We start from the raw sequence: 19587 nt of genomic DNA, 5'->3' as shown, positions 1-19587 counted from the left end.
CCCCACCCACTGCACAGCCCCGTGGCTGCCTTCGACACTCATCCTTCACCATTTCGCTCCTCCTGGGGCAGCAGGACACCGTCCATTAGGAGGCTCTCTGTCTTCCTTAAGCCGTTTGGGTCCTTGCATCACATCAAGTTTGTTCGCACCTCAGGGCTTCTGCACCAGCTGCTCCCTCTGCCAGAAAGTTTCTTCCCCACATCCTTGTGTGATATTCTCAGCCTTCAAATGTCAACGCTTGTCACTTCTCAGGGACAGCTTTCCTGACCCACCCTTTCTGCAACCCCCTCACCCCAGGTGTTCTCTATCCACTGGTTTTATCTCCTTTATTGTACTTTTCATGGCCTGCGACTTTCCTACTCACGTGTTTATACTTGCTTATTGTCGGTTGTTCCAATGCCCCTCCCCACATTAGACTTAAGCTCCATGGGGTCAGGGATGCTATCTTGATCACTTGATCATTCAAGTATCACCAGAACCCAAAACAATAACTGCAGAGACCCTTTCTAAATCTCAGTTTCTCCATCTGCAAAATGAGGAGGTTGGACCAAGTGATCTAGAAGTTTCCTCTCAGGAATAGAGAGAGGCAAGAGCCTGACAGTGTCATAAGGACACAGGAGATGGAAGCAGGCCAACCTGCCCTCCGGCCCCAGCTCTGCGGTTTGCTGGCTGTGACCATGGTGGGTCTTCTCTCCCCCAGGTCTCCGCGCCCTCCCTTGTTGGCTGGCCATGAGGGTTCCATGAGACAAGCATGTACTCAGTCCAGCGTCCAGGACATGGTATGTGCCCACAAATACCAGTCACTGCTGGTATTTAAGAGTAAAGATATTAAGAGTGAAGGTCCGTGGCATCAGCGTGGGTTCCTCAACCCGGCACCCAGCACAGCTGCCTGCCCAGGCTGCCCGGAGACCGAGATGGTGCTGGAGCCCACGCCGACAGGGGTCAACCATCCTCCAGTGTATGAGCAGCCAACCTTGACTTCCTTGACAATTTCCAATGACTGAACGTTTAGGCGAAAGCATCATGGTATATAAATTTTCTCAACACACACACTGATAATTATTTTTTTCAGAATAAATTCCCAAATGTATAATTGCAGAGGCACAGGGAGTACAAAACGCAAACACTCATGCATAGACAGTAGAGATACATTATTCTCCCTACACACAAAAAAGTTAAAATTCCACTGTGTATGAAAGTACCCATTTCTCCGTATCTTTGACAGCAACAGATATTTTAACTTGAAAGTCTTCGTCAGTTTGTTAGATTAAGGAAAAAAGTGTATCTCCTTTTAATTTTACTTTGCATCTCCCTGATTAACGATTAGAGTGAGTTCCTTTCAATGTTGACAAGCGACTTTTATTTCTTAGGTGCCTTCCCTTTGAATGCCACTTTGCTGCGGTGTCAGTCACACCGTGAATGTTTGGTTCTCATGCAACTTTATTTTTCTACCTTTTATTATTTGGCTGTATATTTCTCTTTGATGTTTAAATGCAATATGGATCTATTTCAGCTACTGGCTATTTTAAACGTATTATTTGTGTAGTTTTTAAATGAATTGCTTTAGGCATAAAACGAATGGGGCCCCTTTGACTTCTCTCCTTCTGAGTCCTGCTCCTGGGAGCTTTCTCTGACGCACACAGCGGCATCCGAGGGCTGCTGGTGTCTGCCTTTGAGTCCAGTCTGTTCGACCTAATGATTACATTCTGATGATGTCTCCAGACCTCTTTCCTACTCAGCACATGCCACTGGGGCCTCCTTCAAGGTTTCTGTGACCCTCTTAAAGTCAGGAGTCCAGACATGAGTGTGGTCTCACCGGGAGGTAAATGAGTGACATTTTAAAACTTCCTTGATGTAGTTTATTAGGGTTATTTTTTGTGGGGGACATTATAAGGATCGAGATCATATTGTTTATTCAATTTGACCTTGGGGCCAACACAAGCCCCTACAGAGCCTTTTCACACATGTACTTATAAATGCGTAGCTTTTCTATGCCAAAAACTGTCCTTCATTCCAAGGACAAGGGCAGAAGGGGGGTGCAGGACACTGGAAGTATGGCTATTTATCTCTTTTCTGTGGCAGAGTCCTTGGGAAGGGACCCAGGTACAGCTAAACCCTGAAAGGTGACCTCCTTCTCACTGTCTTTGCCAGCACCAAGCTGAAGTTTCTGTTTCCACCTTATATCTCGGGCCATTCATCACTTCCAGGTGAAGCCAGCACCAATCTCCCTTGGGCAAAACAATGACAGCAGGAAGAGACAATTGTCTGGGAAAAAGTAATCGTTGTTCTTAAAGCAGGCTTCCAATTATTCGGGCCAGAAAGACGTCTTCCCCTGTAAAGCCGACACTGAAAGCTGATTAATTACTCATTATCTGAGGTCAAGTGTATGAGATGCTAAAAGTTTCTGAGAAAATAACTGCATATAGATTGTCCCAATTACTGACAGGTTGTGCTCCAGCATACTTTCTAAAGGCAGTGGTTGGAACTTGGAACACACTTTCCCACAGAAACTATGTTATAAATAGTGGTTGGGTTCCCAGGCTAGCCCACACAGGCTTGCTAACCCCACAATGTGACTAAACCTCACGGGTCTATCCTCCCAACAGAACCACGTGGAGTCTTGCTTTCGGAGGAGGGGGCCTCACAGGCTGAATAGAGGAGGGGAAGGACGCATCTCCATCGCAGCTGTACAAATGGTAGCCTTCCTCCCTGAAGTTCCTTATACGATGTTGGACTCACAGAGTCTCATTCAGAAGGTACATTTAGGGACGATTAGTCCACTGCTTCCTAGACTCCAGTCTGTGCATGATCTGGGAGCTTGATAGAAATGCAGATACCAGGGCTTTGCATTTTGTTCCAGTATGTCTGCGAGATAACTTCGGCATTTATATTTTTTAAAATATCTTCTAAGATTTCAATAATACACAAATCAGTTAGCACTGATTAAGTCTTTCCTATAAGATGATTATTAGATCTTTTCAATAGCAACTTCCGGTGTTTGCTGAGCTCCTTCCGAGACCCCTCCAGCATCGGGAAGTGCGCTCTGAGGCTGGGTCTCCCCTGAAGGAAGGAACGCGCGATGCCTGTGGGCCTCTGCTTCCGGAAGCGAAGTTGGCGTCTATCTCCCTGTAACTTGTACTCAGCGTGTTACATCATCCTGTGAAGCCATAATAAACGTCTGCTCCCTCTTACAGAGCCTCGGAGAGCTGAAGACTGTGACATGCTTACCCTGTCCCCAGTGGACTCTTCTCCTCCTTTTAAGTGAAAGAGTCTCAGTTCAGACTTCTACCTCGACTATGATGAAATAGCGTTAAGTCAGACCAAATCTCTTATGAAGAAAGTTCAGAAAATCAGAATAAAATATAAAAAGAAATACACAAAGGCATCAGAAAACAACCAGGACTTCCAGGACTCCAGGAGCCAAGAGTCTGGAGAGAGGAGAAACGCTTTGAAAAGAGTCCAACAGTCCTCGCTGTTTCCTCCAGAAGCATTTGATGCTTTGCAAGGCCAGTTGCAGGAACAGAAAGCACTGGATCAGAGTTAGCGGCAGTTCCGTGGGGAAGGAACAACAGAAACACTGTAGCTTAGGGATATCAGAGCAGCAAGGCTCGTAGTGCCAAGGTTTCGGAGAAAAAAGGAAACACAAAGCAGCGAGGCTGGCGTTCAGACGGCCATCTGCACTTGAAATATTTGGTGATAATTAAGCTGCATAAATTGGAGGCTGTGAAACTAAGCAAAAGTGGTGCTCAGGGGCCAAATAAGCAGGAGTGTTTGGTGTCTCAAAGTATCAGGAAAGCAAAACTTGGAACCCAGAGCCAGGAAACACCCCAGGGTTTTAGTTGAGAACACTGCAAGATAAATCTTATGACTCAGAAATTTCACCTCCAGTATGTACCCAACAGTCATTTGAACATAGAATCACCAAAATAACATCAAGTACCTAGAAATAAATCGAACAAAATATGTGCAAAAAATTCTACACAGAAAATTATAGAACAGTTTTGAGAGAAATTAAAGATGATCTAAGTAAATGCAGGAACATACAAAATTCATGGATTAGAAGACTCTATAATATTAAGATGTCAATTTTCCCTAAGTTGATCTACAGAGTCAATAAAATTCTAACAGAAACCAGGGCAGGCTGTGTCTATGTGTATGTAAATCAATAACCTGATTCAGAACTGCTTACAAAAATGTAAAGAGATAAAAACAGCTAAGAACAACTATGAAAGAAGAGTAAGGTTTATAACTAATTATGAAGACTTATTGTAAAGCTATAATAATTAAGGGAAAAATGTTTCAGTGAAAAAAGACAAACAAATGAAAGAAAAAAAAGTTTAGAAACAGAAAGAAATATATGCAATCATTTGATTTATGATAAATATAATATGAACGTGCAGTGTGAGAAAAGATGAACTTTTCAATAATTGATAATGATTTAGATATCCATATAAAAAAGAAAGGAAGAAAAGGAATCTTGATCCCTACCTCACATCATATACAAAACCAACTCCAGTCTGGCCTGTGGTAGTGCAGTAGATAGAGCATTGACCAGGAATGCTGAGGTTGCCAGTTTGAAACCCCAGGCTTGCCCAGTCAAGGGACATACAGGAAGTAGCTATTATGAGTTGATGCTTCCTGTACCACCCACCCCTTCTCTCTCTCTCTCTCTCTCTCTCTCTTTCTCTCTCTCTCTCCTCTCCTCTTTAAAATAAATAAAATCTTTTTTATTTTTATTTTTATGTTTTTTGAGGAGAGACAGTGAGGCAGACTCCTGCATGTGCCCCAGTCAGGATCCACCTGGCAACCCTGTCTGGGGCTGATGCTTGAGTATCGAGCTACTTTTAGTGCCTGAGGCTGATGTGCTTGGACCAACCAAGCAATCCTCAGTGCCCAGGGACATTGCTTGAACCAACTGAGCCACTGGCTGCAGGAAAGGGAAGAGAGAGAGAAAGGGGAGAAGAAGGGGAGGAGGAGAGAAGCAGATGGTTGCTTCTCCTATTTTCTCTGACCAGGAATTGAACACAGGACATCCATATGCCAGGCTGACACTCTGTCCACTGAGCCAGTTGGCCAAGGACTAAATAAAATCCTAAAAAGAAAAGAACTCCAGATTGACTATAGATCTAAATGTGAAAGGTAAAACAACAACACTTCTAAAAGACAAGAGAAAAATGCCTTCATGATTTTGGGGTAGGCTTCGTTAAAATAAATAATTTCTGTTCACTGAAAAAATAACTTAATTTAGAGGACTTCCAAGCAGCTGAAGACAATGCAAGCTGTGTATTAATGAACTGCCCCAAACTTCCCAAACTATACTAAATGGTTTAATAGCTGCAAAACTTCTATCCAAGATCATACCTTCAACACTAATTGAAGATGGGGGATATCAAAACTGCAAAATCACAGTGAGTAAAGAGAAAAATTCCAGTACTGCAATCACTTATGCTTTTGCACGACTCATGCCCTGGTGCAAGGCTTGTGGCAAATAGAAGTAGACTGAAAAAAACTGTGGGGAAAAACAGAAGATGGGAGCCATTTAAGGGTGAGGCAGAATAAATAGCAGCAAGACTAATCCACCCTAGATTAGAAGACACTGAGAAAGTAACTGGATAGATCAGAACACTTACTATAAAAAAAAAGGATTTCAAAGTATTTACTAAGAGGGATACAATAATGTTCAAAGCAACACTATTCATAATATCCAAAAACGAAACAACCAAATGTCCCCTTAAATAAATTGTGTAGTCAAACAGTGGAACACTAGACAGGAGTGAAAATAAGCAGATGTCTACATGGGACAACATAAATTAACCACACTAACATACTGTCGTGTGAAAGAGGGAAGGCCCGAAGAGTATATGCTGTATGGTTTCATTTATTTAATGCTCAGAAACAGGCAACTGTCTAGTGACAGACGTCAGAAGAATAGTTGCTTTTGGCTGTGGGTACTGAATGGGACAGGGCATAAGGATGGCTTTTGGATTGCTAATAATTTTTTTTCTTGACCTGAGTGGTGGGTACATACATGGATATTCTACTTGAATAAGAACAATTATTTTTTTAAAAACCCAGAAGAAATCCCAATTCCCGTGGCCGTCCCTCACCTCACGTAACGTTGCGTTATGGAGTCATCATCTATCTCACTACTCCTCTGTCCGACCCCCGAGGCTCCTGTGCCAAAGAAGGAAGAGAGCTACTATTTGTTGAGCACCTATTTTGTGTCTGGCACTTTGCAAGATACTTTCTTCTGTATTATCTCATCCTCGAAAGCTCCATGTTCTTTGTCACAGAGCTCCCACAGCAGTGACAATGGGATGGGTGCAGTTTCGTGGGTCACTGGCTCTAAGTTGAGCACTTGCTAAAGTTGTGTTTCTTCCAGTTCTGTTGAATAAACAGTTGTGGGTGGTTGCAGAAGCTTCTGGCCAGAAAACATTACAAAACTCTTCCAGAGGATGAGCCTGCCCCTTTGATAGAGTGTTGGGGCCACCTCTGAGGTCCCGACTGATTCCAGGGTTCTGTGAACATCACCATCTGCTGCCTGGCCCAGCTCTGTGTCTCAGCAGGGGAACCATCACAGGAGGACGTCCTCACCGGCAAGGCTGAGCCATCACCACAGCAACCTGGCCAGAACTGCAAATGCAAACCATGGAAACCAACCCAACGGGACTTTGAAAAGTGAAAGCTGACCCTGGCAATCATCCATGTCAACAGAGTCACTTTGAGAGAGCACAGTGATGATGAGGAACCTCAACGAGGAGAAAAAGACAGACATCAGAGCCAAGGCAGGTGCCCAGAGGTCGTCCTCACGAGGTTCCAGAAGACTGAGCTCTGAATGTGCGCGGGCAGCCGGGTCTGCACTGCTCCGTCTCTGGGCATTCCAACAGAAAGGGACTGATGACCGTGCTCTGGAGGCAGATCATGACCTTGTTATTCCTCCTACCAGAAATCTCCTGGGTGCCAATGAGACAGCTGGGGACAGCTTGACGCTGGAAACAGGCATATGGAAGAGGGGACCTGGGAGAATGCATTCCGAGAGGAAAAACGGTTTCACCTGATTCTGTGACTTTCTCTCTCAGGAGTCACTTTTATCCGGGGGATTCCGGGGTTTAACATAATTGCGGCACATGGTTTGCTGCAATAACCCAATACCACATTTACATAGTAAGAGAACTTGGCTTGGAAAGGACACTAGGAGTCGTGTGGTCCAAACCTCTCATTTTCCATGAAAGATACTGAGACCCAGGGAGAGAGTGGCTAGCTGAGGGGATGGATTAATTGGTGGGAATGCTAGGATTTGTGCCAGATCTCCTGATTACCGGACTCGTATGCTCATACTATGCCACTTACTAAAGGAGGCCTGCTGAGATGTCACTGAACAGGCTTATTGAGGTGCACTCTGTTTCACAAGTCTAGAGAGATAGCATGGCGAATAGGAAGGTGCATGGTATGGGAAACTGGCAGCCTTGGTCTCAAGTGCTGGATCTCTCCCTGGTCTTCTGGAAGACTGTATCCATTTCCTGGGGCTGCCAATAACACATGTCCACAAACTGGGGGTCTTAAAACAACAGACAATATTCTCTCATAGTTCTGGGGACCAGAAGTCTGAAGCTACAGTGTTGGCGGGCTGGCTCCCCCCGGCGGCTCCAAGGGAGACCCTGGCCCACGCCTCTCCTAGCGCAGGTGCCCGCCAGCAATCTCTGGGGCTCTTTGCCTTGCAGATGCATCACTTCAGTCTCTGCCTCTGTCTTCACATGACCTTCTCCATGTGGCAAAAGTCCCCCTGCCTTTCTCATACAAGGACACTTGTTATTGGATTTAGAGCCTATCCAGATAATCACAAATAATCTCATCTCAAGATCCTTAAATTAATTAAATGTTTGAAAACCTTTTTTTCCAAATAAGGTTATATTCACAGGTTCCAAGGGTTGAAATGTAGATATATCTTTTTAGGGGTCATTATTCAACCCACAGTGGTGATCTTGGGGTGTCCCTTAGCTTCTCGATATGTAAATAGCGAGGAGGGCAATATCCCATTGACAGGGGATGGCTCTACACACGTGCTTGTCTTCATGGACACTGATGGACCCAAAACACAGGCATCGAGCCAGCAGCCTGTGCCTTGCTGACCAGCATCTCCAGCAGTCATATAAAACACAAATTCAAATCCAAGAAACAATTCTCAACTCTCTAGAACTTCCTTTGACCATAGACTTCTGAAGGCTGGTTGGGGAAGTTGGCTTGTGGTCAGACCACAAATAGAAATGCATTATTAACTCTGGGCCCTACACCTGGAGAGAGAGCGTTCAACAAGAGCCAGTATGAAGGATGGCCGAGCCCAGGAAGGGGCAGGACGGATACAGCTTGTTCAAGGCCATGATCAGGGGGAAGCAAGTGAGGTGCTCCCTTCCCGTGCAGAATTCAAGAGGGAGCCCAAACCCTCAGCAATCAAGATAAATAATATTTTAGTAAATCAAAGTAATGCAAAAAAGCCAACGATGAACAAAATATCAAAATTTTAAATAAAGACAAGATCCAATCCTGCAATCGTGTGACTCAAATCACTTAGCTCATTGTAATCCAGGTCCTTAGATCTTGTCTTTATCTAAAATTTTGATACTGTGTTTCATCCTGTATTTTTACATTACTTTTAAATTTTAAAAAATTGCATTAAAATATTTTTAAGAGATTTTATTTATTCATTTTTAGAGAGAGGAGAGAGAGAACAAGGGGAAAGAGGAGCAGGAAGCATCAACTCCCATATGTGCCTTGACCAGGCCAAGCCCAGGGTTTCAAATTGGTGACCTCAGTGTTCCAGGTCGACATTTTATCCACTGTGCCACCACAGGTTTGGCTAAAATATCTTTTAAAAAACTTTTTGTCTATGGATTTTAGAGAGAGAGAGAGAGAGAGAGAGAGGGAAAAGGGAGGGGGGAGAAAGAGAAAGAGAGAGAAGGAGGGAGGAGAGAGAGTGATTGATTTGTTGTTCTACTTATTTATGCATTAATTGGTTGATTCCTGTGTGTGCCCTGACAGGAGATCAAACCCAAACCTTGACATTCTGGGATGATGCTCTAAGGAACTGAGCTCCCTGGCCAGGGCCAAAATATTTTTTACCTTGATTACCAAAGTTTTACCACTCCCTTAGATTTTGCCTTTAGTCCCAGCCATGAAACTTGTGAGTTACAACTGGAGGGACAGGCTGTTTAGTTTGGACAAGGGATGCTTCCAGGGATGTGGTCACACCCAAAGGACCTGTATGGACCCAGAGGGACCAGTAGGGGACATCAGGGAGAAATAGTGAGTTCTTTGGTACTGGAAGATCTGAAAGTCTGATGGGAGGCTGGTCTACATGATCTCTAGGAGAGCCCTAACGTCCTCTGATTCTAAGAGGCAAAAAGGCTGCAGGATGTCCCTGTGTAACTTCAACCTTCTTGCAACTTCAGGATAATGTAAAAAAGTGCTGCCTCTTGCCTCAAAGACTCTGGGCACAGGGACTGGTTCTCCTGGAATTTTGGAAGCTGGCAACCTGCCTCTGCTCCCATGGCACTGCTCCATCCTGGGGGGTCCAGGAGGCCCTTGCCCCCACTGCTAGAAGAATGAACAGCCCAGGAATAGCCCCAAGGTGTCCCAGTCATAGCAATGCAGGGGTAAGGGCAGTCTCCTCACTGGCCCCAAATAAAAATAATCAAAAATCAAAAGAGAAAATATATATTTGTTATAAAGTCAAAATATTTGCTCCAAGAAACACTGCAGAAAATGATCTTCCCGGCCCTGGCCGGTTGGCTCAGCGGTAGAGCGTCGGCCTAGTGTGCGGAGGACCCGGGTTCGATTCCCGGCCAGGGCACACAGGAGAAGCGCCCATTTGCTTCTCCACCCCTCCGCCGCGCTTTCCTCTCTGTCTCTCTCTTCCCCTCCCGCAGCCAAGGCTCCATTGGAGCAAAGATGGCCCGGGCGCTGGGGATGGCTCTGTGGCCTCTCCCTCAGGCGCTAGAGTGGCTCTGGTCGCAACATGGCGACGCCCCGGAGGGGCAGAGCATCGCCCCCTGGTGGGCAGAGCATCGCCCCTGGTGGGCGTGCCGGGTGGATCCCGGTCGGGCGCATGCGGGAGTCTGTCTGACTGCTGTCTCTCCCTGTTTCCAGCTTCAGAAAAATGAAAGGAAAAAAAAAAAAAAAAGAAAATGATCTTCCCAAAGTGCATTCCTGTGCATACCTCATACCTGTGCTCACCTGCCCAGGGCACATCCGCACGGCGATCATTGAGGCCCTTCTCACGCGTGTCAAGGCCCTCACCCCACTTAACTTCACAGATCTCATGTGCAATCATTTACATCTTTGGTCTTCTGTAAGCCTCTCAGTTAAATTATTTACTGTCTGCTTGCATAGAATTTTTCCCTTAGTTTTTGTATTTTCCTCAAATTTGACACTATTTTTAGATTACCGTATAGGGTATCCCTGGACCAAGTTTCTCGTAATAAACTGTACACACTTTGACACTTTTAATAATAACACTTGCTGAAATATAATAAGTTGTTTCTATTCATTATTCAGCATCTTAAAACCTTTTTATATACTCATTGATTTTGGTATAAAAATATTTCTTTCAACCTTTTCTAACCAGAGTGTTTTTCTAGGATCCCTCAGGTGCCAGCATGATCTAGGAGTTGTTTACAAAATGTGTCCTAATGATTTGCCACTTTTTTGACAAATCAATAAACTGTTCTTGTAGAGTTGGCTCCAACTGTGATTAAATAATGGACAAAAATAAGACACATATATTTTGCTTTACATGAAGTTTATTCTTTAAATGAAACTGGGTTAAGTAAAGAATTGAGCTCTGAGAAGGCAGGGAAGAATGATGGACTGCTGTGCCAAATTCTGGCTGGTAGTTAAAACAGAGATGAACGTTACCATCTTCACCAGGGCTGTCATTGCCTGATTCCTGAGAACACTCACACTGGTAGAGAATGGTGTATGTACTTTTGAAATACTTTTACACCGCCATACAGCCTTACTGGATAAGCAGGGCAGGGTTCATAAGCCGTGGTGAGAAATACAGAGGCCCCAAGGACTTAAGCACCTACCTAGGTCTTCCTCCCCGTGGTGACAGTACAAGGCACCAGACTCCATGTAAGCCACCTTGCACAGTCTGCTATCAGTCCTCCTTTTAACCTCAGTGGAGGGTATTTTTACCATTATTATACAGAAGAGGAAATAGTGGCTTAGAGAGAACTCAAGCTCAAGGTCATAGTTGATAAGTGGCAAAATTGGGGTTCAAACCCATTTGGCTGGTCTACAGCATGTTTTCCCAAGTCTATTTGAGGGTCTTTCCTCTCCAGGTTGATGGGAGCATCGGTGTGACTGAGAAACAATATTCTAGGTCTGAGGGGCACAGGATAAAACCACAGCACAGTCTGAGAGGTAACACTTGTAGTTGGTATTGTAAAAGTCACAACTCCACCCCTTACATGAACCCTGTGTTATGAGCTTACAAAACACCCTTACCTCATTTGATGCCCACAGTTTTCCTAGAGGGGCATTCAGTGGATGGTTGGCTATTCCCATTTAATAGATAAATAAGGCTCAGAGCGGTCAAGTGATTTTCTCGAGGACACACAGCAAAGGGTACTTCTTGCCAACTTAATCAAATAAGATGATCAAAGGAGATGGATTTGGGGGCTGAGTTGGACAGACCAAGGCACTGACCTTTCCTGAGATGGTCTTGATCTGCTTGGAGCTCAGGGGCTCGAAGTCCACACCGATGTAGCCCTCCATGGCAGCAAGCAGCTTCTTCTGGGTACAACGGGAGGAGTTGGCTTCTTTAGTCACCTGCTCCCACCAGGAAGGTTCGTACCAGCCCGGGATGATCCACTGGTATTTGCTACCATACATGCTCTCATCGAATGCCTACAACAGATGGGTTGACCATGAAGGCACCAGGAATGAAACATTTGCTCCAGGCTTTGTGTCCTGTGAGAGAGGTGTGTGTATGTTGGGGGGTGGGGAGACTCAGGCTTCCTCTTACCACAAGATTTATTATACATTTTTTTATTACTTGCTTTGTCTCCTCGTTATCTCTCATGGGATCCAAGGTAGTTTGTGGATAACATGCATAACAGAACAATACACACTGAAAAGAAAGTAAAACATGAGGACCTGACAAAATATGAATTATAATGTTCACAGGAGGTAAAGGGAACAGAACACAGACGAGTCGGCCAAAGTTTCCAACACTACACATAAGTTGCATATTTTACCAGGGACTTCCTGGCAGCCCAAGAGAAAAGGGCAACAAAATTATTTGCCTGGTTCTCATTAGCAATAAGGAGAAAACAAACCAGTTCTTCAGGGAAACAAAATGTTTTCTAGGCTTTAACCCTAAAAAATAAAATGCCTCATATTAGCCAGCATGCTCTCAACAGCACTCCTATAACAAACAGATCTCATAAGGCTATTTTTGTACAGTTCTTTACTTTAAAACACAACCCAGGGGGAGCAATTTTGCAAGGGGCCAAGAAAATTTAATCTGAGTGTGCAGTTTATATAAGATGCCTCTTGGCAAACTGAGCGTTGTCTCTCTCTGAATCTTTACCCAAAGCATAGTGTGCATAAATCCAATCCTTTAAAAAAAAGTCCCGTACATCTGTGTGCTTTACATACATCTTATTTGTCATTCATGTGCATCCTTTGAGGTGGTGGTTAGGGCAGAATTTATCATCCTCATTTTAGAAGTGGAGAAACTAAAAACCAGAGACAGAAAGTCACTTCTCCAAGGTCACAGAGCCAGGGAGTCATTCCGGAACTTAGATCTGCTGACTCTCATGCTGCAAAACCACACTGCCTTCCTCCCATTAAAAAAAAACGCAACAACATCATCAGACTGTTCTGCTGGACCTCTCTTTGGCTTTAGTTATTATTTTGATTAATTTATATCAGGAGAAGCATGCTTTTTGATAGCTTAGGTGCACCCAGAACACCTCACTATGTAGCAATGTTATGTTTCACCAAAACTGGGTCCAGAATGAAGTTTCTAAGTAGATTCAAAGTCCTTTTAAAAAAAAAATTCACCTCTATTCTTAGCAAAATAAAACAAAACAATACTTTTTAGACCTTCTCATTCTTAACAAGTTGAGGCAAGAAGAAAGCTCCGCTTATTAGGAATGTGCATGAAATAAGAGTCAATAGGCACAGAGTGAGGACGCAAGGCCTTCCAGCCAGACACAAAGGCAGGCTTGCCTTACTCTGTGAGGACAGAGATCATGTCCCACTGTAGAGGCAGTACTGAGCAGGAAGCCAGGAGCCTCGCACGGATCTGCTGGGACAGCTCTTTGACCTGCGTAAGGAGTTGTTCCTTTGAGTGAATTTTCCAGAAAACAAAAGCTTAGTCCATTTGAGTGACAATACATTTTGTTTAGAACACTAGTCAATCTTTATGAAGATAAAAATTGTCTCCTGGCCTGACCTGTGGTGGCGCAGCGGATAAAGCGTCAACCTGGAAACACTGAGGTTGCCGGTTCAAAACCCTGGCTTGCCTGGTCAAGGCACATATGGGAGTTGATGCTTCCTGCTCCTCCCCCTTCTCTCTCTCTCTCTTTCTCTGTCTGTCTCTCTCTCTCCGCCCCCCCTTCTGGAAAAAAAAAGAAGAAGGAAAAAGGTCACACAGTCAAGCGGCCTGGATTCTCTGCCCCAGACCAGCCGGGCAGTCAGCACTCTAGACCTTGGCCTCCCAGCTCTCATCCACAGCCTGCGGAAAGCGAAGCCCACAGAGCGGGATGACAGAAGACTCGCCCGTGATAATATGTGTGCCTTGCCTGTCCAGCACGACACTCGGGAACGTGTCAGCTGCTCCTTGTTCCCTTCTCCTTTTGGTAACTCCCCGTCTCACACTGAACATCGGTCATTATGATGGGCCACGCACAGGGACGCTTTCGGGGGTAACAAAGACTGGTCCGAACACCAGAGGGCCTGACACTGCTCTCTGTGGAGTGTGGGATCCACTTGGAATGGCTCTGTCTCCTTTTTAGCTGTCAGGTCTAGGCAGTCATTTTCCCTGTCATCACATCCCTCTCCTCGCTCTGAACGGGCTGCTTGTAGACTGCTATGGGCTTGGGGAGCAGGGACTGATAAACAGGTATAGAGCCAAAGTAACCAGGTTTTGAGTGAGGGTCTGGAAGGGAGGTAGACTGGACTTGAATATATCACCCACTGTCTACAGCAACTGCGGAGAAGCCTCTGGGCCCCCATTCCGATGCTCCCACATTCAAAGGGGCGGAGGTGGTTGGACACACGAGCTCTAAGTAGCTGCTGGTGTGCTTAGCTGTCTCCTTGGCCAGATGGAGAGATCCTGGAGGGTGGGATCGCTCTTCCCAGGGTCCTTAGTACTTAGCACAGAGCCTGGCATACAGAGGGCACCTGATAAATGGTGTGGGCTGACTGGATGAATGCATTTCCAGTTTACTTGGTCACCTTGGTTTTCATTTTCTCTGCCTCTGGTAGGAATGTAGTCTCGGGGCCTGTGGCTACCATATGGGCCCTGCCACGTGGCAACGGGCGGTCCTCAGCTCAGCTTCCTTAGTCCCATGAACTGCTTCCTTTCCTATTGGCTGTAGACTAATAGGGAACCATGACAAGAAAATTTTTTAAAGTCCCATTTCCTCTTTTATTAACTTTCCTTTTGCCCCCCCACCCCCCATGCAAGAAGGACATTCCCTTTAATACTATAGTTCATTAAAATATAGTGAGAAATCCTCACATCAGTAAAGCAGTCAACAGCTGGGACAAAGGTCTCCCTTTGGTGGCTTTAGTTAAGCCTCTCGACAGCTCCACGAGGCCGATGGAACAGGGATCATTGCTTCCATCTTAGAGGTGAGGCAGCCAGGGACCGGAGCTGCAAAGTGACCTCCCTGAAGCCACACAACTGGCAGAGCTAAAACCAGGACCCAGCTCATTGTGCTGGAGAATTCAGACCAGACCACCAAGGAGGGAGGAGAAGAAGACAAAGGCAACATGCTGTGCTGGAGCCAAAATGAACATTTTGCCACAGGGCTATAAATAGGCCTTGCATTTGCAGGAGCCTGTCTCCCCCTGGGTGGCAGTTTCAAGCTCAAGAACACAGCAACATGCTGCAAAGTTTGCACTGCGGCATTTAGATATTAGGGACACCTGTTTCCATCCGGCTTGCGCTCCGATCCCAACATGGGCAGGAAGGCTCCCTCCCTGGGTCCCTGCTCTGAGCAGTAACCTCCTCATCTCACGCCTAAGTCTTGATCCACTGTGAAAACACTGATAGACTCTCCTCAGGGCCTTCCAGACCTGCCAGAAGGACTCCATCCTAACCAGGTAAGACTGAACGTCCTGGAGGGCGGATCCATCTGAGGGTTTGACACGTGGAAGGAACACCCAACCCAGACCTTGAGAAACCCCTGCGTGAACAGAGCGGCCAGCAAAGACGCTAAGGGAAGGCCCATCACCAAGTAGGGTGAGACGACAGGAGGGCGCCCCCTGCGACGTGGAGGGCAGGCAGCTTGGAGATTTGGGTCAAGAGGAAGACAGCCCCACCATCTGTTCCGGAGCAGAAGCCACGGCTGGAAATGGCACTTAGAAGATAATCCCAGTGCATGGCACAGGCAGAAATCACAGCCACGCCTCAGCTGGTCTTTGGCTCAAACCAGAACACCAGGTTTGTCTGCATTTCTTGCAAACAGGAGGCGGCCAGCGGCCAGTGTGCTTTATGGATCGTATTTATTAATTTATATTTCTTGGAGTTATTACCCACCATGTGCCAGCTGCTTGCAAGGCCTGGGGATGTGGGGAAGGGAGGGGGAAACCCAGCCTTTTCTCTAAAAGAGGTCATGTCCTCCAATTTGGAGTATTATTTTCCTTTTCAAAATGGGTCATTTCTGGACTTCTACATGGCAATGTGTAAGGTTATATGAGTTATGAAATAAAATGTATTAAATCAATTTTCTCTGCTTTTAAAATTTTTCTCATGTTCACTCCTTAGTAAGATTTTCATATGAAATGACCACTTGTTATCCTTAACTGATACATCGGATGCTTAATACAACCTTGAAAAGTCCCTCAGTTAGTAAACTTGCCCGCATACTGGTGGTCCTTTAGACACCGGAGACCTTTCATGACAGACAAAAAAAGATACCTGACATGTACTGAGGGCTCCCAATATACATCAGGTGCTATGCAAAGTGTTTTCGCTCATTTAATCTTCACAACAATCCTAGGAGACAGGTGTTATTATTATCATCCCTACTTTACAGATGAGAAAGCCAAGGCTCAGAAAGTGTCAGCAAGTCCAAATGACATAACTAAGCAGCTGGGCAAGGGTTCAAGCCCAAACAGACGGACTCCTGAGTTCTCACCTCTCAGGGTCTCCTGGAAGGTCAGCCTCGTGGCTCCTCCCTCCTCCCTGGGAAACGGAGGGAGGCTCAGGCAGTTCTCACTTGGCTCCTGGGCCGCAGGATGAAATAACCCTGCGCAGCTACGGCCGCCATGGGTGCCAGCCATTGCTCTCCCCTCGCCTGGTCTCCTTTCAGTTCCTGCCTCCCTTCTGCAACGGGCACGGGAGCTGCGCTGGACGTCCTGGGCAGAGCCTCTCCAGCACAGAGCAGGGGGACCAGTCACCCTGGGTGTGGACATGCAGCCTGAAGTCACCGGGGCCCTTGGGCAGCTGCGCTCACACTGCCGACTCACTGTAACTTTGAAGTCAACCAATACCCCAACGTCTCTCTGGCTCTCAGCACAGCACTTATTCCTCAGCCATGCCTCTCCCATCTTCGACTTAGGCGCCTTGATTTGTTCTAATACAGCCTTCTGTTAGGACTATTAAATTTAATCTCCTTGGATTTAATCAAATGTTCCAGTCTGTTAAGGTTCTTGGCACCCCAACTCTGTCATCCAACATATATCACATCTTCTAAAATGCCTACAAGCCTGCTTTCTGTCATTTCATTCAAGTTACTGACCAAAGTTCAAAGAGAACAGAGGCCGGTGGCCCATCACTGGAGACTCCACTCAAAATAACCCCAGTCTAAGAGGAAGAGCTTATTGAAAGATAACAACTCACAGAACTGGATCCCCATACTCCTGACCTTTCTCCTGACCCAGGGCAGATGAGGGGGAGCCAGGGCTTCGTAATGGAAGGACTCAGCTCCTGTGTTAGAATTCCTCCATCTGCTTAGGTTAGAGCATTGTACGGAAGAGAGAGAATTAGACCAGGAATCAGGTGAACGGGAGGGAAACCTGGCTCTAATATGAACTGTCCCTTCAACTCTCCAGGCCTCTATTTCCTCATCTGTAAAATGAGACAATGCTAGTTGCTTCACACGGTTATCAGAAAGATTAAATGAGTTAAGGTATAACGTATTTTGTCATCTGTCACACACCAGACAATGGTAAAGGATTCAGGGGTAGATTTGACAGGTCGTTCTAAAGCTGAGGCCCTGAGAGCTGCTGACAGGGCAGGGAAGAGTCTGAGGTGCCCCTGTCTGGCCCGCATCTGGAGTCTCCCTCTGTGCAGGGCATGTAGGCCTCCATTCGGCATGCATGAGGAGAGAGGACTTAGAATTAGCAGACAGGGCTTAGACAACAGGGCAGGCAGCGGACTGGGTAAATCGAGGTCCCTGGTTCCTCCCGTGACTGCACGGTTCTGAGCCCTGGGTTTCCAGGGTTTTAGCCCCTTGAAAAGAAAAAGGGCAGTGAGAATAATATTATCACCTTTGCTTCCAGACTACAGTCCCAGGACCTCACTCACTGAGCAGGCGGTGAGAATGAGCCCAGGAAAAAGCTTCACAAACTTCCCCAAAGACACGATATGATCAAAGTTTTACTTACGCAGCAGAACACTTTTGCTGCCATATGCTGATCAAACTGGCCAAGGATGATCCTCACGTCATTGCCCTGTGGACAGAAGGACATGCATGTACAGTGAGCAGGTGATGGCATACCCTGGAGGCTCGAGGCCTGGGGCAGGGGCATGCACACCAGGCTCCCAGCCAAGAGCTCTTCCCGAGCAGGGCGGGACAACGCCTCGGCCCCCGCCCGGCCTGCCTGCCCTCCCTGCCCGGACTCTCTGGCCCTCTCTGGGGCCAGCTTCCCCGTGGCTCCTGCTGTCAGCCCTCCCTGCTCTCAGGGGAGAGCGTGGGATGTCTGCACAGGGTGGAGGCTCAAACTGGCAGCTCTAAGGGGCCGTGGCCGCTCCCCTGCTCTCTTCTAAACTCTGCAGGGTGCAGAGACCGTGTCTAACCTTGTTCCTCACTCCACACACAGGGAAACTGAGGCGAGAGGACAGAGGGAGCTTCCTAGATCCCCAGGGTGGTGTCTGCGGAAACGAGACATAAAACCCATCTGACCCTTAGCCACCCCCCCTTATTCTAGATTTTTCTACTGTCCTGGAATCCATAAGCTCCCCAATTAAATTTTAGTCTCTTTGAGCTCTCTGAGCTTTGTTCAAATATCAGCTCTATTCACAAGCACCAAGGGTGGCCTCAGGCGGCTCCTTTTTTCCACTGTAGCCTCAGTCTCCCGATCTGCAAACTGGGGATGATGATGGTGCCTACCTCACAGAGTTGCTGGGGGCACTAGATGAGATGATCCTCACAAAGTGCTTAACACGGTTCCTGGCTTATAGTAAATGTCTAGTCAGTACTGCAGTAATAGTATTTTATTACCTTCCCCCCGACCCATCTTTATTTCAAAGGGAAATATATGTGAAAGCTTTATAAATGGTTATTCATTACCTTACTATCTCAACGTGGTTAATAGGTGTAAGTTGTACAACAGCTCCTGTGACTCATTTATTAGTTCAACAAACATTTACTCCATGTCTGTCTGAGGCTTCCTCCCAGGTCAGGGTTAGTGGCCCTTGGTAGCTGTCTAGGCGGTGAGCATCCGGGCGGGGCCCTACCCCATAGAGACCTGGCTGAGGGAGGATACTGGGCAGCCACCGGGGGACCAGCTGGGTCCTGGCCTCCTTGGCCACCCCACCCCCGTCACTTCCTGCCCTCTGCAGGGGGGCTCAGCCTCACGGGTAGTGCTAGCTCCCCACCCTTCACCCTGTCCTCTCCAACAGGCCTCAAGGCCCTTTGATGCCTAAAGAAGAGAAACACGCTTTTAAATATCAGTTTTTAGCATCTTTCAAAATTGGAAAGTGCTGACTGGGAAGCCATTTTACTTATCATGTACTTTTTAGCAAAGTAAAAAAGACGTGGATTCTAAAATCATCCTCCGTTTGCAGGCACAAATGAAAAGAAGAAAAAAATAACTTGCTCTGAAAGGACTTTAAAAGATCATTAACAGAGCAGTGGAAGGAAGGCGAGCCTTGGTCATCACAGCGTCTGCAATGCTGTGAAAGTTCTGAGCTGCTTCCGTTCTGCAGGCGCGCTCCCGGGCACATTCTAGGCTCTATCTGCTTGTTTGTTGAAATCTTTTAGCATATTTTTCTAACAGTATCCATCCATCCATCCATCCATCCATCCATCCACCCATCCATCCAACAAGCATTTATGGAACATCTATCTACTTTATGCCAAGTCCTGTGTTGCTCAACATGATATAGTAGAAACAGCTTATTGG

At 46.3% G+C, this 19587-nt stretch overlaps 1 protein-coding gene and 1 non-coding gene across 2 annotated transcripts in view; one reads left to right on the top strand and one right to left on the bottom strand.

The window, feature by feature from the left end:
- The window catches only part of GABBR2 (gamma-aminobutyric acid type B receptor subunit 2), a 383643-nt gene that overhangs the window by 160119 nt on the left and 203937 nt on the right, over nt 1-19587 (bottom strand). The window contains exons 5-6 of the mRNA XM_066367578.1: nt 17848-17913; nt 11707-11907 (exon numbers count right to left, since the gene is read on the bottom strand). Of these exons, the coding sequence (XP_066223675.1) occupies nt 11707-11907; nt 17848-17913 (267 nt within the window). The remainder of the gene's footprint in view (nt 1-11706; nt 11908-17847; nt 17914-19587) is intronic.
- TRNAT-AGU (transfer RNA threonine (anticodon AGU)) lies at nt 9772-9847 on the top strand. The gene has a single exon. It is a non-coding gene; the product is annotated as a tRNA-Thr (tRNA).

This window comes from Saccopteryx leptura, chromosome 2 (assembly GCF_036850995.1).
Source record: "Saccopteryx leptura isolate mSacLep1 chromosome 2, mSacLep1_pri_phased_curated, whole genome shotgun sequence".
In the NCBI taxonomy this organism is placed as follows: Eukaryota; Metazoa; Chordata; class Mammalia; order Chiroptera; family Emballonuridae; genus Saccopteryx; species Saccopteryx leptura.
This window is presented reverse-complemented; position numbering and strand designations above follow the sequence as displayed.